The sequence below is a fragment of the Salvelinus fontinalis genome, chromosome 35 (assembly GCF_029448725.1).
Source record: "Salvelinus fontinalis isolate EN_2023a chromosome 35, ASM2944872v1, whole genome shotgun sequence".
Taxonomy (NCBI): Eukaryota; Metazoa; Chordata; class Actinopteri; order Salmoniformes; family Salmonidae; genus Salvelinus; species Salvelinus fontinalis.
The window spans coordinates 465,689-491,095 of NC_074699.1; the positions used below are offsets into that span (position 1 = coordinate 465,689).

Consider the following 25,407-nt stretch of genomic DNA (forward strand, 5'->3'; position numbering starts at 1 on the left):
AATCAGACTGAGACAGGTGAGACAGAGAGTCTTTATTATTGGCTGATAAGGAATCGTACTGAGACAGGTCAGACAGAGAGACTTTATTATTGGCTGATAAGGCATCGTACTGAGACAGGTCAGACAGAGAGACTTTATTATTGGCTGATAAGGAATCGGACTGAGACAGGTCAGACAGAGAGACTTTATTATTGGCTGATAAGGATTCGGACTGAGACAGGTCAGACAGAGAGACTTTATTATTGGCTGATAAGGCATCGTACTGAGACAGGTCAGACAGAGAGACTTTATTATTGGCTGATAAGGAATCAGACTGAGACAGGTGAGACAGAGAGTCTTTATTATTGGCTGATAAGGAATCGTACTGAGACAGGTCAGACAGAGAGACTTTATTATTGGCTGATAAGGCATCGTACTGAGACAGGTCAGACGGAGAGACTTTATTATTGGCTGATAAGGAATCAGACTGAGACAGGTCAGACAGAGAGACTTTCTTATTGGCTGATAAGGATTCGGACTGAGAGAGGTCAAATAGAGATAAATCATTATTCCATTATCATTTATAATGAGTTACTCTGAATAAAAAAACAATGTCATTTTCTCCCTTTGATCTATTTTGACCCACGAAGAGGTTCCAGATTCCACCAACGTGAGAGGACGGATGGTCTCTGGTCGGTCTATAATTGAAAAGATTTACTATCAACACCAGAAACATAAATCACGTCTCTTTTCCTGACATTGAATATTTCAAAGTGTGACATTAAATATTTCCTGACTGTTGTGTGTGTGTCAGTTAGTGGTCTAGTGTGATAACTTCTTTCTGGCTATTTGTGTCCAGCACACTGCTGGGTTAGGTAGATTTATGGGCCTGTGTGAGGGACCAGTCTCTGGACAGCTGCTGCTACCGTCACAGAAATCAAGACAGCACAGGGGGTGCCCTCAGCCCTCAGCCCTCAGCCCTCAGCCCTCAGCCCTCAGCCCTCAGCCCTCAGCCCTCAGCCCTCAGTCCTCAGCTCCTTGGTGTGACCCTGGACAATACCCTGTCGTTCTCTGCAAACATCAAAGCAGTGACTCGCTGCTGCAGGTTCATGCTCTACAACATCTTTAGAGTACAACCCTACGTCACACAGGAAGCAGCACAGGTTCTAATCCAGGCACGTCTCCCATCTGGACTACTGAAACTCTCAGTTGGCTAGTTTCACCACTAGTGCCATCAAACCCCTGCAACTTATTCAGAACGCTGTAGCCCACCTGGTGTTCAACCTTCCTAAGTCCTCCCATGTCACCCCGCTCCTCCACACACTCTATTGACTTCCAGTGGAAGCTCACATCCACTACAAGACCATGGTGTTTACCTACGGAACAGCAAGAGGAACTGACCCTCCTTACCTTCAGGGTATGCTCAAACCCTACACCCCAACCCGAGTACTCCGTTCTGCAACCTCTGGTCTCTTGACCCTCCCACCCCTACGGGAGGGCAGCTCCCACTCAGCCCAGTCCAAGCTCTTATCTGTCCTGGCATCCCAAAGGTGGAGTCAGCTTCCCCTTGAAGCTAGGACAGTCCCTTCCCATCTTCCCGAAAACATCTGAAACCCTACCTCTTCAAATGGTATCTACCTCATCAAATGGTATCTACCTCTTCAAATGGTATCTACCTCATCAAATGGTATCTACCTCATCAAATGGTATCTACCTCTTCAAATGGTATCTACCTCTTCAAATGGTATCTACCTCTTCAAATGGTATCTACCTCTTCAAATGGTATCTACCTCTTCAAATGGTATCTACCTCATCAAATGGTATCTACCTCTTCAAATGGTTTCTACCTCTTCAAATGGTATCTACCTCATCAAATGGTATCTACCTCTTCAAATGGTATCTACCTCTTCAAATGGTATCTACCTCATCAAATGGTTTCTACCTCTTCAAATGGTATCTACCTCATCAAATGGTATCTACCTCTTCAAATGGTATCTACCTCTTCAAATGGTATCTACCTCATCAAATGGTATCAACCTCTACAAATGGTATCTACCTCATCAAATGGTATCAACCTCTTCAAATGGTTTCTACCTCTTCAAATGGTATCAACCTCTTCAAATGGTCAACCTCTTCAAATGGCCTCTCAGTACTCTGTCAGGGAGCTACCCTCTCAGTACTCTGTCAGGGAGCTACCCTCTCAGTACTCTGTCAGGGAGCTACCCTCTCAGTACTCTGTCAGGGAGCTACCCTCTCAGTACTCCGTCAGGGAGCTACCCTCTCAGTACTCTGTCAGGGAGCTACCCTCTCAGTACTCTGTCAGGGAGTTACCCTCTCAGTACTCTGTCAGGAAGATACCCTCTCACTACTCTGTCAGGGAGCTACCCTCTCAGTACTCTGTCAGGGAGCTACCCTCTCACTACTCTGTCAGGGAGCTACCCTCTCAGTACTCTGTCAGGGAGCTACTCTCTCAGTACTCTGTCAGGGAGCTACCCTCTCAGTACTCTGTCAGGGAGCTACCCTCTCAGTACTCTGTCAGGGAGCTACCCTCTCAGTACTCTGTCAGGGAGCTACCCTCTCAGTACTCTGTCAGGGAGCTACCCTCTCAGTACTCTGTCAGGGAGCTACCCTCTCACTACTCTGTCAGGGAGCTACCCTCTCAGTACTCTGTCAGGGAGCTACCCTCTCAGTACTCTGTCAGGGAGCTACCCTCTCACTACTCTGTCAGGGAGCTACCCTCTCAGTACTCTGTCAGGGAGCTACTCTCTCAGTACTCTGTCAGGGAGCTACCCTCTCAGTACTCTGTCAGGGAGCTACCCTCTCAGTACTCTGTCAGGGAGCTACCCTCTCAGTACTCTGTCAGGGAGCTACCCTCTCAGTACTCTGTCAGGGAGCTACCCTCTCAGTACTCTGTCAGGGAGCTACCCTCTCACTACTCTGTCAGGGAGCTACCCTCTCACTACTCTGTCAGGGAGCTACCCTCTCACTACTCTGTCAGGGAGCTACCCTCTCACTACTCTGTCAGGGAGCTACCCTCTCACTACTCTGGTCACGGTGTTCTCACTCTGAGGAAGCCCAGGGTTTACGTCATACAAACACACAGTCTGTCACACTGCCTCCAACCAAAGCAACGTCTTCAATATGGGACAAGACACTCAATCTGCTGCAACAGAGTTTCTCAGATGTTCCTTATAGTAGAGGGAATGTATCGAAGAGAAACCTCACTAAGAGTTCAAACTGGCAGAGTGAAGGAAAGCACACGTGTGTGACAAGGTCTCTACAGAACAGGTTGCTGGAACCTGATGGACACTTTTGGACAGGGTATGTTGTCCTCAAGAGAAGTTGTCACACAGAGGTGTCCCTGGTGGTGACACGTTCAAATCGTTTCCCCTCAACCAGCTACTCTAACATTAGTTCCATTCCATTTCTCAGGCTGGACAGCTATGCCAATCACTTCTCACACCGTTATCATAGCATAACAGACACCCACAGTATGGTCAGGGATATCTCTCTCTCTCTCTCTCTCTCTCTCTCTCTCTCTCTCTCTCTCTCTCTTTCTCTCTCTCTCTCTCTCTACTCCCTCTCTCTGTCTCTCTCTTTCTGTCTCTCTCTCTCTGTCTCTCTCTCTCTCTGCACCTGTTGTTGGCTCTTCAAAGTAACATGACACAGGACTCTCTGTAACATGGTGGGGAGCCTTGGGTGACGCTCTCTGGCACACATGACACCTCAAGGAGCATAGAGATACAAGCAGAGTCACATCTAGGCAACATTTGATCCAAACTCGCAACCTGATGCTACCTTCTGCCATCGAGTGCATTTAGATTCTGGTTCGTAGAACTTCAGAACAACACCAGAATCTGGTATGAACACAACATTTGTGGGTTACTGCTGAGTCCTGTTCCACTATGTCCAGTCGCTGCCCTCTCCCCCTCCTCTCCTCTCTCTATTCACAGAGACAACAGCTGTCCATGGCCAGGGATGAAGAGGCTACTTTGAGGGTGCCAGACAGTCTGACTGCCTCTCCAATCAAAGAGGCCCAGAGGTCCTGCTGGCTCTCTCTCTCTCTCTACAAACACACACATGAACACATGCACGTAAACACACACACACACACATGCATGGTTACAAACGTATACAAGTGCTCATGCGAACATGAACACAAGCACACACACTTTGGTACCATTCAGAAATGTGTGTGTGTGTGTGTGTGTGTTTCTCTGACTCGACCACCGTCATACTGTAGACCACCATCATACTGTATAGCACCATATCCCATCATACTGTAGACCACCCTATCCCATCATACTGTAGACCACCCTATCCCATCATACTGTAGACCACTATCATACTGTAGACCACCCTATCCTATCATACTGTAGACCACCCTCTCCCATCATACTGTAGACCACCCTATCCTATCATACTGTAGACCACCCTCGCCCATCATACTGTAGACCACCCTTGCCCATCATACTGTAGACCACCCTCTCCCATCATACTGTAGACCACCCTATCCCATCATACTGTAGACCACCCTCGCCCATCATACTGTAGACCACCCTATCCCATCATACTGTAGACCACCATCATACTGTAGACCACCCTATCCCATCATACTGTAGACCACCCTCATACTGTAGACCACCATCATACTGTAGACCACCCTATCCTATCATACTGTAGACCACCCTCTCCCATCATACTGTAGACCACCCTATGCTATCATACTGTAGACCACCCTCTCCCATCATACTGTAGACCTCCCTCTCCCATTATACTGTAGACCACCCTATCCCATCATACTGTAGACCACCCTATCCCATCATACTGTAGACCACCCTATCCTATCATACTGTAGACCACCCTATCCCATCATACTGTAGACCACCCTATCCTATCATACTGTAGACCACCATATCCCATCATACTGTAGACCACCCTATCCTATCATACTGTAGACCACCCTCATACTGTAGACCACCCTATCCTATCATACTGTAGACCACCCTCATACTGTAGACCACCCTATCCTATCATACTGTAGACCACCCTATCCTATCATACTGTAGACCATGCTATCCTATCATACTGTAGACCACCCTCATACTGTAGACTACCCTATCCTATCATACTGTAGACCACCCTCTCCTATCATACTGCTGACCACCCTCATACTGTAGACTAACCTCATACTGTTAACCACCCTCATACTGTAGACCACCCTCATACTGTAGACTACCCTCATACTGTAGACCACCCTCATACTGTAGACTACCCTCATACTGTTGACCACCCTCATACTGTAGACTACCCTCATACTGTAGACCACCCTCATACTGTTGACTACCCTATCATATCATACTGTAGACCACCCTATCCTATCATACTGTAGACCACCCTCATACTGTAGACCACCATCATACTGTAGACCACCCTCATACTGTAGACTACCCTCATACTGTTGACCACCCTCATACTGTAGACCACCCTCATACTGTAGACCACCCTCATACTGTAGACCACCCTATCCTATCAGACTGTAGACCACCCTCATACTGTAGACCACCATCATACTGTAGACTACCCTCATACTGTAGACAACCCTCATACTGTTGACCACCCTCATACTGTAGACTACCCTCATACTGTAGACTACCCTCATACTGTAGACTACCCTCATACTGTTGACCACCCTCATACTGTAGACTACCCTCATACTGTTGACCACCCTCATACTGTAGACTACCCTCATACTGTTGACCACCCTCATACTGTAGACCACCCTATCCCATCATACTGTAGACCACCATCATACTGTAGACCACCCTCTCCCATCATACTGTAGACCACCATCATACTGTAGACCACCCTCTCCCATCATACTGTAGACCACCATCATACTGTAGACCACCCTCTCCCATCATACTGTAGACCACCCTATCAGATGATTTCAGGGTTGTGTTTAGTATTTGGTATTATCAGATGATTTCAGGGTTGTGTTTAGTGTTTGGTATTATCAGATGATTTCAGGGTTGTGTTTAGTATTTGGTATTATCAGATGATTTCAGGGTTGTGTTTAGTATTTGGTATTATCAGATGATTTCTTAGTTTCCAGTTTAAGTTGACATTTTACTCCTGTGCGATGTCTTACTTGGAAGAGCTTGATTTATTTTTTTATATCATGGATATATACAAGTCAGTAAAAATTAATTTAGTAGTAATAAATGATATAATTTAGAGGTGGCTAAAAACTTGTGGTCTATTTTGAAGTGGAGTATAGCGTTTCTACTACACCTTCTTGAACCACGTTATACAGCAGGGGGTTCAGTCATATTAAAGAGTTATCATGAACATAATTAACAGCTGATTAGAAGTACACAACGAAGAAGAAGAAGATGAAGAAGAAGTAGACAACGAAGAAGAAGAAGAGTAAGAAGAAGAAGTAGACAACGAAGAAGAAGAAGAAGTAGACAACGAAGAAGAAGAAGAGTAAGAAGAAGAAGTAGACAACGAAGAAGAGTAAGAAGAAGAAGTAGACAACGAAGAACAAGAAGTAGACAACGAAGAAGAAGAAGAGTAAGAAGAAGAAGTAGACAACGAAGAAGAAGAAGAAGAGTAAGAAGAAGAAGTAGACAACGAAGAAGAAGAAGAGTAAGAAGAAGAAGTAGACAACGAAGAAGAAGAAGAAGAGTAAGAAGAAGAAGTAGACAACGAAGAAGAAGAATATCAAGAAAAAGAAGTAGACAGCGAAGAAGAAGAATGTCACGCCCTGACCTTAGAGAACCTTTTATTTCTCTATTTTGGGGAGGTCAGGATGTGACTAGGGTGGGTAGTCTAGTTTTTTATTTTCTATGTTGGCCTGGTATGGTTCCCAATCAGAGGCAGCTGTCTATCGTTGTCTCTGATTGGGATATTAGGCATCCTTTTCCCACCTGTTGTGTGTGGGATCTTGATCTTGTATTGTTGCTTTTTAGCCCTACAAAGCTCTACGTTTCATTTGGTACTCTTTCTTGTTTTGTGCCGGTTATCACAAATAAAAAATTATTAACCTACCCCACGCTGCATCTTGATCCAACCATCCTTCCAACAACGATCGTTACAAAGAATAAAAAGAAGAAGATGAAGAAGATGAAGATGATGTCATCGTGAGCACCCTTTTTTATGGATACGTGAAATTTCATAACATTTAAAACCATGACCAGAGAGACTGTTAAAGGATACAGCAGACAGCTGCTGTTTAAATGACTGACTTCATGTCTGAGTTTGATTCAGCACAGTCAACACTGTTTTTATTCAACCCCATTACAAAACATAAAACGCTCTTCTTCTCTACTTCCAATTGGCGCTGCAGCTGCACTAGATGAGAAGTTCTGTTTTGTTATTAGCAGCTCGTCATGTCTATTTTAATTTCGAGGAGTATTTCACTTTCTCTGGTCATAGAAACAACATGAATTTGTGCACGAGGCAGAGGAGGTGAGACAGGAGTTTCGCCATCAGGTGGAAGACTGTGTCCTCTCTCTCTGGTTAGTGTCACCAGAGGGAGTAAAATATCCAACCCTGTGTAACATCTATAGTGGTCTGGGTACACACTGTAGTTAAATATCCAACCCTGTGTAACATCTATAGTGGTCTGGGTACATATCCAACCCTGTGTAACATCTATAGTGGTCTGGGTACACACTGTAGTTAAATATCCAACCCTGTGTAACATCTATAGTGGTCTGGGTACATATCTAACCCTGTGTAACATCTATAGTGGTCTGGGTACACACTGTAGTGAAATATCCAACCCTGTGTAACATCTATAGTGGTCTGGGTACACACTGTAGTGAAATATCCAACCCTGTGTAACATCTATAGTGGTCTAGGTACACACTGTAGTGAAATATCCAACCCTGTGTAACACCTATAGTGGTCTGGGTAGACACTGTAGTGAAATATCCAACCCTGTGTACCACCTATAGTGGTCTGGGTACACACTGTAGTGAAATATCCAACCCTGTGTAACATCTATAGTGGTCTGGGTACACACTGTAGTGAAATATCCAGCCCTGTGTAACATCTATAGTGGTCTGGGTACATATCCAACCCTGTGTAACATCTATAGTGGTCTGGGTACACACTGTAGTTAGATATCCAACCCTGTGTAACATCTATAGTGGTCTGGGTACACACTGTAGTGAAATATCCAGCCCTGTGTAACATCTATAGTGGTCTGGGTACATATCCAGCCCTGTGTAACATCTATAGTGGTCTGGGTACATATCCAACCCTGTGTAACATCTATAGTGGTCTGGGTACACACTGTAGTTAGATATCCAACCCTGTGTAACATCTATAGTGGTCTGGGTACACACTGTAGTGAAATATCCAGCCCTGTGTAACATCTATAGTGGTCTGGGTACATATCCAGCCCTGTGTAACATCTATAGTGGTCTGGGTACATATCCAACCCTGTGTAACATCTATAGTGGTCTGGGTACATATCCAACCCTGTGTAACATCTATAGTGGTCTGGGTACACACTGTAGTTAGATATCCAACCCTGTGTAACATCTATAGTGGTCTGGGTACACACTGTATTTAAATATCCAACCCTGTGTAACATCTATAGTGGTCTGGGTACAAACTGTAGTTAAATATCCAACCCTGTGTAACACCTATAGTGGTCTGGGTACATATCCAACCCTGTGTAACATCTATAGTGGTCTGGGTACACACTGTAGTTAAATATCCAACCCTGTGTAACATCTATAGTGGTCTGGGTACATATCCAACCCTGTGTAACACCTATAGTGGTCTGGGTACATATCCAACCCTGTGTAACATCTATAGTGGTCTGGGTACACACTGTAGTTAAATATCCAACCCTGTGTAACACCCAAAGCCCCATGGGTACACGTTGTTTACGACCCAGCCTTGTACACCCACCCACAGCTTTGTGGACCCTGTGCCAGAGTGTTAATAATAGAACCAGGATCAGTTTTCACTAGAGGGCTTTAAGGTTGAGACAGGACACATACTACAGTCTGAGGAGAAAGAACATAGAAAACAGACAGAAAACACTCTGACCTGTCACTGACCTGTCACTGACCTGTCTCCTTCCTCCCCTGGTGGGAGATCACTGGCTGAATCACTGTCATATCTCTACATTCCAGGTTAGAGGGCACCTATCGTAAACTGGATGGTTCCAGGTTAGAGGTCCTATCGTAAACTGGATGGTTCCAGGTTAGAGGTCCTATCGTAAACTGGATGGTTCCAGGTTAGAGGTACCTATTGTAAACTGGATGGTTCCAGGTTAGAGGGTACCTATCGTAAACTGGATGGTTCCAGGTTAGAGGTACCTATCGTAAACTGGATGGTTCCAGGTTAGAGGGTACCTATCGTAAACTGGATGGTTCCAGGTTAAATGGTACCTATCGTAAACTGGATGGTTCCAGGTTAAATGGTACCTATCGTAAACTGGATGGTTCCAGGTTAAATGGTACCTATCGTAAACTGGATGGTTCCAGGTTAAATGGTACCTATCGTAAACTGGATGGTTCCAGGTTAGAGGGTACCTATCGTAAACTGGATGGTTCCAGGTTAAAGGTTACCTGTCGTTAACTGGATGGTTCCAGGTTAAATGGTACCTATCGTAAACTGGATGGTTCCAGGTTAGAGGGTACCTATCGTAAACTGGATGGTTCCAGGTTAAATGGTACCCATCGTAAACTGGATGGTTCCAGGTTAAATGGTACCTATCGTTAACTGGATGGTTCCAGGTTAAATGGTACCTATCGTAAACTGGATGGTTCCAGGTTAAATGGTACCCATCGTAAACTGGATGGTTCCAGGTTAAATGGTACCTATCGTAAACTGGATGGTTCCAGGTTAGAGGGTACCTATCGTAAACTGGATGGTTCCAGGTTAAATGGTACCTATCATAAACTGGATGTTTCCAGGTTAGAGGGTACCTATCGTAAACTGGATGGTTCCAGGTTAGAGGGTACCTATCGTAAACTGGATGGTTCCAGGTTAAATGGTACCTATCGTAAACTGGATGGTTCCAGGTTAGAGGGTACCTATCGTAAACTGGATGGTTCCAGGTTAAAGGTTACCTGTCGTTAACTGGATGGTTCCAGGTTAAATGGTACCTATCGTAAACTGGATGGTTCCAGGTTAGAGGGTACCTATCGTAAACTGGATGGTTCCAGGTTAAATGGTACCCATCGTAACCTGGATGGTTCCAGGTTAAATGGTACCTATCGTAAACTGGATAGTTCCAGGTTAAATGGTACCTATCGTAAACTGGATGGTTCCAGGTTAAATGGTACCTATCGTAAACTGGATGGTTCCAGGTTAAATGGTACCCATCGTAAAGTGTGGATGGTGAGGAAGTGTTGTATCCCTTTGGTTCCCACCGAGTTCTAGAGGAGTCGTTGATTGACACAAGGGGCAGGTGTGTGTGTGTGTTTGTGTTTTTGTGTGTCTTTGTGTGTGTGTGTGCTCTCCAAGTAGTCGTTACTCTGCCTCACCTGTTTGAGGACCAATCCCATGACCTTTGACCTGTTGACCAACTTCCTGCCCCGGAGAGCAGAAGGTGTAATGCTTCCCCACTCCACCCCTGGCAACAGGCATCCTGTAAAATGACTGGTCATGAGCTTTGACCTGTTGACCAACAGGAAAGCAGATGGTGTAATCCTGTATTGCTTCTCCCCTCCACCCCTGGCAACAGGTGTCCTGTAAAATGACTGGTCATGAGCTATGCCATAAGATCAGTCCTTAGCGAACCACAATCCACCCACACCCCCACCTCCATACTCCCACAATTCATTACCGCTCCAGCCTGAGGTTAAGTTTCAGAGGTGATTGTAGGTAACCTTTCACTCACTCACTCACTCACTCACTCATTCACTCATTCACTCACACACACACATACATACACACACATGCTCCTCAACACTCTGTGGAACAAAATAGAGGATTATACATAAATCTATAGATGACTCATAGATAGAACATATCTATAGATAATTCATAGATAGAACATATCTATAGATAACTCATAGATAGAACGTATCTATAGATAATTCATAGATAGAACGTATCTATAGATAACTCATAAATAGAACATATCTATAGATGACTCATAGATAGAACACATCTATAGATGACTCAGATAGAACATATCTATAGATGACTCATAGATAGAACATATCTATAGATGACTCATAGATAGAACATATCTATAGATGACTCATTAATAGAACATATCTATAGATGACTCATAGATAGAACACATCTATAGATGACTCATAGATAGAACATATCTATAGATGACTCATAGATAGAACATATCTATAGATGACTCATAGATAGAACATATCTATAGATGACTCATTAATAGAACACATCTATAGATGACTCATAGATAGAACACATCTATAGATGACTCATAGATAGAACATATCTATAGATGACTCATAGATAGAACACATCTATACATGACTCATTAATAGAACACATCTATAGATGACTCATAGATAGAACATATATATACATGACTCATAGATAGAACATATCTATACATGACTCATAGATAGAACATATCTATACATGACTCATAGATAGAACATATCTATAGATGACTCATAGATAGAACATATCTATAGATGACTCATTAATAGAACACATCTATAGATGACTCATAGATAGAACATATCTATAGATTACTCATAGATAGAACACATCTATACATGACTCATATCTATAGACTTACCTGAGAAAGTTCCTGCTTGGAATTGTAGAATATACAACCTGTTGTTATTATTATAGCTCCCTTAGTTCAACTACCTCAGTGGAAAATGTTAAACGATGACTGCTTGTGTCACAGTGAGCTCTTGGTGTCTGTCCAACCTCTTAGCTGGTACTCAGTATTTTATTTACCCTGCAAAACTGTATGTGTGTTGAGATTCACTCCTCTCTGCTTACCGAGGCCTTGTCAGAGGGAGGGAGGGATGGAGGGAGGTAGGGAGGGAGAGGGAGAGAGGGAGGGAGGGAGAGGGAGAGAGGGAGGGAGGGAGGGAGGGAGAGGGAGAGAGGGCGGGAGGGAGAGAGGGCGGGAGGGAGAGAGGGCGGGAGAGGGGGAGAGAGAGAGGGAGAAGGAGAGGGAGCGATGGAGAGAGAGGGAGGGAGGTAGAGAGAGAGAGAGAGAGAGAGAGAGAGAGAGAGAGAGAGAGAGAGAGAGAGAGGGAGTGAGGGAGGGAGAGAGAGAGAGAGAGGGAGTGAGGGAGAGAGAGAGGGGGAGAGGGAGAGAGAGAGAGGGAAAGAGGGAGAGAGGGAGAGAGAGAAAGAGGGAGAGAGAGAGAGAGAGAGAGAGGGGGAGGGAGGGAGGGGAGGGAGGGAGGGAGGGAGGGGGAGAGAGAGAGAGAGAGAGAGAGAGAGAGAGAGAGAGGAGAGAGAGAGAGAGAGAGAGAGAGAGAGAGAGAGAGAGAGAGAGGGGGAGTGAGGGAGGGAGAGAGGGAGAGAGAGAGAGGGAAAGAGGGAGAGAGAGAGAGGGAAAGAGGGAGAGAGGGAAAGAGGGAAAGAGGGAGAGAGAGAGAGAGAGGAGAGAGAGAGAGAGAGAGAGAGGAGAGAGAGAGAGAGAGAGAGAGAGAGAGAGAGAGAGAGAGAGAGAGAGAGAGGTAAGTGTAAAAACCATGTCTAGACCTGTTGGTCCTTAGCGTTGGGTAATCATCAACATTGGGTACATTACTATTCGGGAAGCCATTTTGACGACTGTGACCAATGTCTTGAACTAATCCTGATGTCAACAAGCTCCCGCGTTACCACAAAAGAATGGAAAGACATCATGATGACTAACAACTGAAAGTAGGAGATGTCCTCACACATGACTAACCTTGCCTGAGACCTGAAGACTTGTGATGGGTCTAAACACAGCCAGTCACTCTTCCAAAAACGCCTTGGTGTCCTATAACATGGTACAAGAAGACTGAATCTGTCATTTCAGCAGTGTCTTTCTGCATGCAGCTGGATAATCTGCTAGCAATGTGATCCTCAACAAGGAATCTGGGGTCACTGGCAAGCTGGAAATGTTCCTCATTGCAACACCCAGTCACTTACTGCCATACCAGGCACGCTCACCATGGACATTCCACCATGGTGTATATAGTACAGGCACAAACTGCCTCTAGTACAATAGTTGTCCTGGAAAAGGACGTCAAGCCCTCTGCCTCTAGTACAATAGTCATCCTGGAAAAGGACGTCAATCCCTCTGCCTCTAGTACAATAGTTGTGCTGGAAAAGGACGTCAATCTGCCTCTTACCTCCATTTACCTCTGTCTTCTCTACAGTCAGTCAGCCAGTCAGCCAGTCAGCCAGTCAGTCAGTCAGCCAGTCAGCCAGCCAGTCAGTCATTCAGCCAGTCAGTCAGCCAGCCAGTCAGTCAGACAGTCATTCAGCCAATCAGTCAGCCAGTCATTCAGCCAGTCAGCCAGCCAGTCATTCATTCAGTCAGCCAGTCAGTCAGCTAGTCATCCAGTCAGTCATCTAGTCAGTCAGCTAGTCAGTCAGCCAGTCAGCAAGTCAGTGTGTAAAGCCTATCATAGTCAACACCGTGTTATAGTGGGATTTTAGTGAGTAGTGATGTTGCTAGCGTCCTAGTGAATGACTTATAGGTCCGTAGTGATGTTGCTAGCGTCCTAGTGAATGACTTATAGGTCCGTAGTGATGTTGCTAGCGTCCTAGTGAATGACTTATAGGTCCGTAGTGATGTTGCTAGCGTCCTAGTGAATGACTTATAGGTCCGTAGTGATGTTGCTAGCGTCCTAGTGAATGACTTATAGGTCCGTAGTGATGTTGCTAGCCTCCTAGTGAATGACTTATAGGTCCGTAGTGATGTTGCTAGCGTCCTAGTGAATGACTTATAGGTCCGTAGTGATGTTGCTAGCGTCCTAGTGAATGACTTATAGGTCCGTAGTGATGTTGCTAGCGTCCTAGTGAATGACTTATAGGTCCGTAGGGATGTTGCTAGCGTCCTAGTGAATTACTTATAGGTCCGTAGTGATGTTGCTAGCCTCCTAGTGAATGACTTATAGGTCCGTAGTGATGTTGCTAGCGTCCTAGTGAATTACTTATAGGTCCGTAGTGATGTTGCTAGCCTCCTAGTGAATGACTTATAGGTCCGTAGGGATGTTGCTAGCGTCCTAGTGAATTACTTATAGGTCCGTAGTGATGTTGCTAGCCTCCTAGTGAATGACTTATAGGTCCGTAGTGATGTTGCTAGCGTCCTAGTGAATTACTTATAGGTCCGTAGTGATGTTGCTAGCCTCCTAGTGAATGACTTATAGGTCCGTAGGGATGTTGCTAGCGTCCTAGTGAATTACTTATAGGTCCGTAGTGATGTTGCTAGCCTCCTAGTGAATGACTTATAGGTCCGTAGTGATGTTGCTAGCGTCCTAGTGAATGACTTATAGGTCCGTAGTGATGTTGCTAGCCTCCTAGTGAATGACTTATAGGTCCGTAGGGATGTTGCTAGCGTCCTAGTGAATTACTTATAGGTCCGTAGTGATGTTGCTAGCCTCCTAGTGAATGACTTATAGGTCCGTAGTGATGTTGCTAGCGTCCTAGTGAATTACTTATAGGTCCGTAGTGATGTTGCTAGCGTCCTAGTGAATGACTTATAGGTCCGTAGTGATGTTGCTAGCCTCCTAGTGAATGACTTATAGGTCCGTAGTGATGTTGCTAGCGTCCTAGTGAATGACTTATAGGTCCGTAGTGATGTTGCTAGCCTCCTAGTGAATGACTTATAGGTCCGTAGTGATGTTGCTAGCGTCCTAGTGAATGACTTATAGGTCCGTAGGGATGTTGCTAGCGTCCTAGTGAATTACTTCTAGGTCCGTAGGGATGTTGCTAGCGTCCTAGTGAATGACTTATAGGTCCGTAGTGATGTTGCTATGACTTATAGTTCTCCACTAGCAGAAAGTTACCATAGACATGCCAAGTTACATCTTGATGACAAGAAAATAGCAATTCATTGATTCATATTTATCATAATTAGATTCCTCTACACACATTTACAATGTGAACAACAGTGTAGTCTGTACAGGCAGTGCAACACACAACAACACAGTCAAGTGCACAGGCAGCAGCACACATAAAAGGGACCTGCAAGCTGCCATGCGTCAGGACGTGTCAGCTACCCCCAACATCTGCTGTATTTCATAGAGGAATTGGACAAGGCAGGGGGGGTTTTTCTAACTTATTTTGTCTTGCCTCAAGACAACACTGTTTAGGCCTGTGGAGCTTTCATGTAGCTTTCATTTCAAAAGCTTATCCAGCAGCATGGGACCTTCAGAGACGTCCAAACTGTGCTTTGATACAGCTGGTCATGAGGGCCGGTCTTTGATATAAGACCTGCCTACAGAGTTGTTAGAGTTGTTAGCATCCAGGAGGCTTAGGAGACTGATGGGGTGTCATTAAGGAACCCTCCTATAGAGACTTAAAGCTTTACTGCTGTTATCATTTAGTTCTGCAATGGTATATTTTCAATGACTAAAACCACTCGGAGGCTTGTCCCTGTATGATCTCGCCTGTCCTGCCCTGCAGTGTCCCCTTCCTGCAGTATCCCTGTCCTGCAGTGTCCCATTCCTGTCCTGCAGTGTCCTTGTCCTGCAGTGTCCCTGTCCTGCAGTGTCCCTGTCCTGCAGTGTCCCTGTCCTGTCCTGTAGCTTCCCTCTCCTTGTCCTGTACTACACTGGGACACTACAGAACAAGGAGAGTGGTTGAGGGTTTGGTGTATGGGGCAACAAGAGAGACTGTTATCTCATTTCTATCCCCTAGGAAATAGACTGTTATCTCATTTATATCCCTTAGGAAATAGACTGTTATCTCATTTCTATCCCCTAGGAAATAGACTGTTATCTCATTTCTATCCCCTAGGAAATAGACTTATCTCATTTCTATCCCCTAGGAAATATCAATCAATCAATCAATTTTATTTTATATAGCCCTTCGTACATCAGATAATATCTCGAAGTGCTGTACAGAAACCCAGCCTAAAACCCCAAACAGCTAGAATGCAGGTGTAGAAGCACCTGCACCAAATAGACTGTTATCTCATTTATATCCCCTAGGAAATAGACTGTTATCTCATGTCTATCCCCTAGGAAATAGACTGTTATCTCATGTCTATCCCCTAGGAAATAGACTGTTATCTCATTTATATCCCCTAGGAAATAGACTGTTATCTCATGTCTATCCCCTAGGAAATAGACTGTTATCTCATTTATATCCCCTAGGAAATGAAATAAAGGAAATACAATTTTAAAAAACATTGTCAGATACAGGTATGTAAAAATAAAAATAACTTTCTTCTCATAAGTTCATAAAACACATTTAAATGATCTACAGTGGGCTCCTAGTACAGGTTTACTGTAGGTCCTCTGTTTGACAGCTGCCACTATGTCATATCCTCACTGCCTGTTCATTAATGGCACGTCACCTCAAGCATCATGTCGTCATGACAGTGACCTCATAACAGCGTATTTACTCGTCACCAAAGAGCCTGTACTCTGAGGGTCATGTTACCATGCCGACCGGGTGCCAGGTTGCCACGACACAATGTTCCCAGTCTCTCTTTTATGACATCTACGGGTACCGGGACACCACCCTACGGCCCACTTCTGCTCTTGATGTATGAGTTGATGACTATTCCTGTTCACCCCATGAGTCACCTTGTGTCCTGCCACATTCAAATCAGATCAACACTCTCTCTTTCTCTCTCTCTTTCTCTCACTCTCTCTCTCTTTCTCTCACTTTCTCTCTCTCTCTTTCTCTCACTCCCTCTTTCTCTCACTCCCTCTTTCTCTCACTCCCTCTTTCTCTCACTCCCTCTTTCTCTCACTCCCTCTTTCTCTCACTCCCTCTTTCTCTCACTCTCTCTTTCGGTTCTTTTTCTGCTTCATGGTCTTACGCATATAAGGTGTCAGATAACATCTATCTGTCTGGTGAACTGACTAGGTGTCAGATTACATCTGTCTGGTGATCTGACTAGGTGTCAGATAACATCTGTCTGGTGAACTGACTAGGTGTCAGATAACATCTATCTGTCTGGTGAACTGACTAGGTGTCAGATAACATCTATCTGTCTGGTGAACTGACTAGGTGTCAGATAACATCTATCTGTCTGGTGAACTGACTAGGTGTCAGATAACATCTGTCTGTCTGGTGAACTGACTAGGTGTCAGATAACATCTGTCTGGTGAACTGACTAGGTGTCAGATAACATCTATCTGTCTGGTGAACTGACTAGGTGTCAGATAACATCTATCTGTCTGGTGAACTGACTAGGTGTCAGATAACATCTATCTGTCTGGTGAACTGACTAGGTGTCAGATAACATCTATCTGTCTGGTGAACTGACTAGGTGTCAGATAACATCTATCTGTCTGGTGAACTGACTAGGTGTCAGATAACATCTATCTGTCTGGTGAACTGACTAGGTGTCAGATAACATCTGTCTGTCTGATGAACTGACTAGGTGTCAGATAACATCTATCTGTCTGATGAACTGACTAGGTGTCAGATAACATCTGTCTGGTGAACTGACTAGGTGTCAGATATAATCTATCTGTCTGGTGAACTGACTAGGTGTCAGATAACATCTATCTGTCTGGTGAACTGACTAGGTGTCAGATAACATCTGTCTGGTGAACTGACTAGGTGTCAGATAACATCTATCTGTCTGATGAACTGACTAGGTGTCAGATAACATCTATCTGTCTGGTGATCTGACTAGGTGTCAGATAACATCTATCTGTCTGGTGAACTGACTAGGTGTCAGATAACATCTGTCTGGTGAACTGACTAGGTGTCAGATAACATCTATCTGTCTGGTGATCTGACTAGGTGTCAGATAACATCTGTCTGGTGAACTGACTAGGTGTCAGATAACATCTATCTGTCTGGTGAACTGACTAGGTGTCAGATAACATCTATCTGTCTGGTGATCTGACTAGGTGTCAGATAACATCTATCTATCTGGTGAGCTGACTAGGTGTCAGATAACATCTACCTGGTGAACTGACTAGGTGTCAGATAACATCTGTCTGTCTGGTGAACTGACTAGGTGTCAGATAACATCTATCTGTCTGGTGAACTGACTAGGTGTCAGATAACATCTATCTGTCTGATGAACTGACTAGGTGTCAGATAACATCTATCTGGTGAACTGACTAGGTGTCAGATAACATCTATCTGTCTGGTGATCTGACTAGGTGTCAGATAACATCTATCTGTCTGGTGAACTGACTAGGTGTCAGATAACATCTGTCTGGTGAACTGACTAGGTGTCAGATAACATCTATCTGTCTGATGAACTGACTAGGTGTCAGATAACATCTGTCTGGTGAACTGACTAGGTGTCAGATATAATCTATCTGTCTGGTGAACTGACTAGGTGTCAGATAACATCTATCTGTCTGGTGATCTGACTAGGTGTCAGATAACATCTATCTGTCTGATGAACTGACTAGGTGTCAGATAACATCTGTCTGGTGAACTGACTAGGTGTCAGATAACATCTATCTGTCTGGTGAACTGACTAGGTGTCAGATAACATCTATCTGTCTGGTGAACTGACTAGGTGTCAGATAACATCTATCTGTCTGGTGAACTGATTAGGTGTCAGATAACATGTATCTGTCTGGTGAACTGACTAGGTGTCAGATAACATCTGTCTGTCTGGTGAACTGATTAGGTGTCAGATAACATGTATCTGTCTGGTGAACTGACTAGGTGTCAGATAACATCTATCTGTCTGGTGAACTGACTAGGTGTCAGATAACATGTATCTGTCTGGTGAACTGATTAGGTGTCAGATAACATGTATCTGTCTGGTGAACTGACTAGGTGTCGATAACATCTGTCTGTCTGGTGAACTGACTAGGTGTCAGATAACATCTGTCTGTCTGGTGAACTGACTAGGTGTCAGATAACATCTGTCTGTCTGGTGAACTGACTAGGTGTCAGATAACATGTATCTGTCTGGTGAACATGTTGACTGCATATTGACCACAGGAATCCCAAACAGATATAATATTTGACTTAAACCCTTGCTTACTGTATATGATCAGATATATGTCTGTATTATGTGAGGCGATACTTAAAAATGACATGGAGCTTATTTGTTATTTATTTTTGGGGGTTTTTACAATATGTTGTGTAAAAATTATGATATTTTTTTTCTAAATTGGGGGGCCAAGTAAAATCAGTTGTTATAAGAGGTCACCCAATCAAACTGTCACTACCACAACCACAGAAAGACCTAGTTTTAGAAAGATGTCCCACTGCAGAAAATGGCACTACAGCAGCGCTGTCCATTTTAGTGATGAAAGGGCTTTGCTTGTGATGACTGTAGGCTTTAGTAGCAACGAACCTGATTCAACCCTGATTGAACTAATCCACTAATTATGGTCTTTAATCAATTGTTAATTAGTTGAATCAGGTGTGTTACTGCTTTGGCTGGAGCTAAACCCTGCACCAACTACTGTCAGACCAGCCCTACTACACCAGGTAAGATGACCCACCCGTGTCCTGTAGTGTGGAGGGCTATAGACGCCCTCTGACCGTGACCAGCAGAGGGCCCTCCGCTGTGACTAAACTGTACCGCTGACCCACAGCCAGTACCACAACCAGGCCTTGTTTTTAGAATCCTATGAATAGTATTTCAAATCCAAATAGAATCAGAACCTAATGACATCTACATAGATCGGATCATTAGGTTCATTTGTCTATAATATCACAGCTCACATGCTTTTAGATACTCCTAGGAATAGAATCAACTAGATTATGAGCCCGGTGTCAGCCTCGGTCATTTAGTTCATTCATCTGGAGATGCGGAGGGGTAAATATATCCATAACAATCCCATCCACACTCCAACACTGGAATGTGAGATGTAATCTACACCTCAAATTAGGCTGACAGAAATCCTCCTTATTTAACTTAATTGACTTTCAATTTGAATGTAATTATTTCTGTATAACCTACACTTTCTCACTCGGGAACTTCTAACGGGGGTGTGGCTTTGTGACAATGATCAAGAGCAGCTGCTCACCGATTTGACGGCTCTGACGCAGTTCCACCTCCGACACCACCACAACATCAGCTACAGTATGCAGGTGTCAGCTATCGGTTAACGCTGGATCTGATTGGTATGCAGGTGTCAGCTATCGGTTAACGCTGGATCTGATTGGTATTCAGGTGTCAGTTATCGGTTAACACTGGATCTGATTGGTATGCAGGTGTCAGATATCGGTTAACACTGGATCTGATTGGTATGCAGGTGTCAGATATCGGTTAACGCTGGATCTGATTGGTATTCAGGTGTCAGTTATCGGTTAACACTGGATCTGATTGGTATTCAGGTGTCAGCTATCAGTTAACGCTGGATCTGATTGGTATGCAGGTGTCAGCTATCGGTTGACGCTGGATCTGATTGATTCTAGGCCTAGACTAGACTCATGGGGAAATTAATGTAATGCCCTCATTCAATCCGGTGTGTGTGTCATCTCTGAGGGTGTGGTTAAACCACAAGGTTAACCCTGCTCCATGCAGTGTAACTCTATTAGAGACAGAAGAAGTAGCAGTGTATTGGTGGAGGCACTCTGCTTTGACACACATCAGTCGTAGGCACTGTGTCTGCTAAAATCCCTTGGGCTCCCGGGTGGGGCAGCGGTCTAAGGCACTGCATCTCAGTGCAAGAGGTGTCAACTGCAGTCCCTGGTTGGAACCCAGGCTGTATCCCATCCCACAGGACGACACACGTCCAGGTTTGACCGGGGTAGGCCGTCATTGTAAATAATATTTTATTTTTAACTGACATGCCTAGTTAAATAAAGGTTAAATAAAATAACAAAAATCTAAAGCTCCAGCATGTTCCCTGTAGGATGATCAACTAGTCTATTGTAATGTGCTGATACACTAAATATGACTAAAGTAACCAACATGTAGCCAATACTGACCAAAACATGATGTGTCCTGAATATCAATCTACACACAAAAACATGTACACTGTATAACATTAGAAACATCTATACAGAAATCAGTCAGGATAAATCAGGGTTTTCTAAGGAAATATTTATTGAAAATTCAAATGTACATTTAGTATGGTACACGTTCAGTTTCACTACACTAACCTGTGGGCGTTGTTTCATATCCCCAATAATAACACAATTCAACAATTAGCTTTACAATGAACTTAACTTATTGAAAACACGTTAAGCATAAGCAATCACAACTCTTATTATTGACACCACACATTTCACAAAATTTGTATTATGCTGTGAATATTTATTTGTTAAAAATATGTATACGATCAAGTGACAAAAAAACACATTTTGAAGATGTAAAAACGGGAGACCTTATTGTCAACCAAGTTACTGTATTATAAACAAAGTGATTTCAAAAAAGCGATTCTTTCAACCTCTCAGTAAAAATCCATTTACATTGTTTTCCCCCCTAACATTCTCAATTTCAAAAAATGTCCACAAATTAAAGTTGTTAAAAAAAATAATAACTTCTGGTCTGCAACCAAACCAGTTTTGGCTTGTGCTAGTGTCGATTAAATATATCAGGACCAAATGCTTGACAAAACTGTGTTGACAAAAATCACCAATACCAAAATAATGAACGCTGTGCTAAGTTGAACAGAAAATAAATAAAGTGCTCGACATACAGCTTGATTCGTAATTATTCAGCAACACCTCTAGTATGGTTACATTAAGCATATTTAATATCACTTGATATACAGCAGATTGAAGTGTTAAAACTCTCTAAAAGTATTACATCTAAATATATATATATTTTTTTAAATGTAAAAATATTTACTTCCACAAAAGGCACAAAGACAGGGAATGTATTTATGTACAAAATGAGGCACAATTTGATGTCTGAATTCAGTGTTAATGTTGGACTAAATACTCTCACGTTTTACCTACATATAGAGTGGGGCTGGCTTCGAGTCAGATCTAATTCCTACACTAGGTATGTACGCCCCACAAGGCCACAGTTCGATACACAAAATGGATACCACATACTTGCGGGGCTGCACACGTTTGCTTATTTTTGCTACACAGTTTCACCATTTTGCATATCAGTTAGTTGTAGTTATTGTGTATCAGCTAGTTGTAGTTATTGTGTATCAGCTAGTTGTAGTTATTGTGTATCAGTTAGTTGTAGTTGTAGTGTATCAGTTAGTTGTAGTTGTAGTGTATCAGTTAGTTGTAGTTGTAGTGTATCAGTTAGTTGTTGTGTATCAGTTAGTTGTTGTGTATCAGTTAGTTGTAGTTGTTGTGTATCAGTTAGTTGTAGTTATTGTGTATCAGTTAGTTGTAGTTATTGTGTATCAGTTAGTTGTAGTTGTTGTGTATCAGTTAGTTGTAGTTGTAGTGTATCAGTTAGTTGTAGTTGTAGTGTATCAGTTAGTTGTAGTTGTAGTGTATCAGTTAGTTGTAGTTGTAGTGTATCAGTTAGTTGTAGTTGTAGTGTATCAGTTAGTTGTAGTTGTAGTGTATCAGTTAGTTGTAGTTATTGTGTATCAGTTAGTTGTAGTTATTGTGTATCAGTTAGTTGTAGTTATTGTGTATCAGTTAGTTGTAGTTATTGTGTATCAGTTAGTTGTAGTTATTGTGTATCAGTTAGTTGTAGTTATTGTGTATCAGTTAGTTGTAGTTATTGTGTATCAGTTAGTTGTAGTTATTGTGTATCAGTTAGTTGTAGTTATTGTGTATCAGTTAGTTGTAGTTATTGTGTATCAGTTAGTTATTGTGTATCAGCTAGTTGTAGTTATTGTGTATCAGCTAGTTGTAGTTATTGTGTACAAGGACATTTCAAAGTGACCCCAGACGTTTGAATGGTAGTGTATGTGTAGTACAATACACTTTGGAGTTGAATTTAGCTACAGTACTAAAGCTGTGTATTCTTAATGTCAACGAAAACATACTCAAATTATGTTTCAAATTGTTGTGGCTTTTTGTGGACTTGACCACGCCTCTGAAAGAGCTACCAATGAGATATATGAAGAGTAACAAACTGTGAAATACACCATTTCCAACCGAAACTGAACCTACAGCTCTGGATACACAAAGTTACCTGACATCTAGACTGACTCTCAGAGATAGAAATGCAGAGTTTAAATAAAGAGAAACAAAAAACAACAACATGAAGTGTAACGATGCCTTTTGGTTAGGTAGGATGACAGCCATTCATAGCTTCCTCCTCCTCTCAGCCTGTATAGACGCCATCATGTGCTGTGTTCATACACATCCCTACCCACCTTCAACTGCCCAAAGCCCCAAACCCACTCAACCATACACATCCCTACCCACCTTCAACTGCCCAAAGCCCCAAACCCACTCAACCATACACATCCCTACCCACCTTCAACTGCCCAAAGCCCCAAACCCACTCAACCATACACATCCCTACCCACCTTCAACTGCCCAAAGCCCCAAACCCACTCAACCATACACATCCCTACCCACCTTCAACTGCCCAAAGCCACAAACCCACTCAACGTATACCCAACCTTCTCTTGTCCCTCTGACATACAATAGTAGTGTCTCTGCAGTGTGTGTGTGTGTGCGTGTATATGTAATTTGTGTTCATACGGTCATGTGTGTGTCTCTTTGTGGCCACTAAGACCACTGGCAGGAGCAGTCGGTGGGTTCCTGTATAGAGTAGTTGACCCACGTGGAGTTGCCACTGCAGTAGAGCTGCACGGAGCGCCTCTGCAGCCCCATCTCACGGCAGCACTTACAGAACCTGGCGTACGTGTTGATGTTGTAGTTGTAAATACTGGCCGACGGACACTTCCCGTCACATGACACTATGTTGACCTGGAGGAAAAACCAACAACAAAATGTAACAAGGGGGATGTAATGCTAAATGTGAATATCCTAATCCTGCCGACTACGCCAAATGTAGCATTAAGAACAGTTCGTAGCTGATCTACGCCTTGTAAAATGACCGTACCTCTTTAATCCAGGTGGCATAGATGGGCTATGAATTATCCTTAATGCTACATAAAGATTAGCTTTTTATTGCGTTTTTTTTTTAAGACATCATGATAAAAGCCGTTATCGTGATGAAGATGTGGCACAATAATCTATGACGGGCTTGACCCTCCTACTCATCCCGAAACAAGTTTCCCAGACATAGTGCTGTTCCTACATTTTGATGTAACATTTATTTAACCAGGTCAGAATCAATTAAGACAAAAAAAACGTACCGGTCTGTTACTGCGACAGTCGTTCTTCCGTATCGTCATCCTTACTGTCACCTTCTGACAGGACTTCCCATCTTCTTTACCTGCAGGGTTCACAAATACAATGACCACACATCACATCAGTCTTAATCTGGTTCTGACCACACATCCCATTAGTCTGGATCTGGTTCTGACCACACATCCCATCAGTCTGAATCTGGTTCTGACCACACATCCCATCAGTCTGAATCTGGTTCTGACCACACATCACATCAGTCTGAATCTGGTTCTGACCACACATCACATCAGTCTGAATCTGGTTCTGACCACACATCACATCAGTCTGAATCTGGTTCTGACCACACATCCCATCAGTCTTAATCTGGTTCTGACCACACATCACATCAGTCTGAATCTGGTTCTGACCACACATCCCATCAGTCTTAATCTGGTTCTGACCACACATCACATCAGTCTGAATCTGGTTCTGACCACACATCCCATCAGTCTGAATCTGGTTCTGACCACACATCCCATCAGTCTGGATCTGGTTCTGAAGAACAACCATTAGACCAGAACTCTGATCTGCCAGCCGTATAGAAAGGAAGTATAAACCATGAAGGAATACATGAACAGAGAGAGACGGAGGGAGCAAAAACAGTACAACTTGTCATGCTGTCAGAAGGTAAATGGTACATAAAGACACAAGGCTTTGGTTAGCTACAATACCCCAAGGCGGGCACTGTTGTTCTTAATATGAAATGGTTTAGGGAGGCCAGAAATATTTCATTCTTCAATATCAATTGTATGAGAGGTCTGCGATGCATAAGCCTATTGGTTAATCCTCTGTGTAGACGAGACGTCAGTGTCAACAAAAAAACAACATGTTAACCAACGGTGTAATTCCATCACGGAATTCTTTCCCCCACGTAGCGGCCCAGTCAATCAACCAACATGTGTTACTAAGAACTCTATGTGATAACACGTTATTACCCTCTGTACCTATTGACAAGGGTCTACTTTCAACTACTTCAAGCAGAAGACATAATGTTGACAATCTAACGGTTATAAGACTGACATTATGTGTATGCCATAATATTTTTTTGCAATAGTTCATGACCCCCAAAAAAAGAAGCATGACAAATGACATATCCCTGTTACAATGCATGGAGCTAATGTAATC

The 25,407-nt window shown here is 43.4% G+C and overlaps 1 protein-coding gene across 1 annotated transcript in view; it reads right to left on the reverse strand.

Annotated features, from left to right (window-relative positions):
- Nucleotides 1-21,082: 21,082 nt before the first annotated feature.
- LOC129834102 (otogelin-like) overlaps nucleotides 21,083-25,407 on the reverse strand; it is a 176,003-nt gene continuing 171,678 nt past the window's right edge. Inside the window, exons 54-55 of the mRNA XM_055898860.1 lie at nucleotides 24,249-24,328; nucleotides 21,083-23,856 (exon numbers count right to left, since the gene is read on the reverse strand). Of these exons, the coding sequence (XP_055754835.1) occupies nucleotides 23,656-23,856; nucleotides 24,249-24,328 (281 nt within the window). The 3' untranslated portion in view covers nucleotides 21,083-23,655. The remainder of the gene's footprint in view (nucleotides 23,857-24,248; nucleotides 24,329-25,407) is intronic.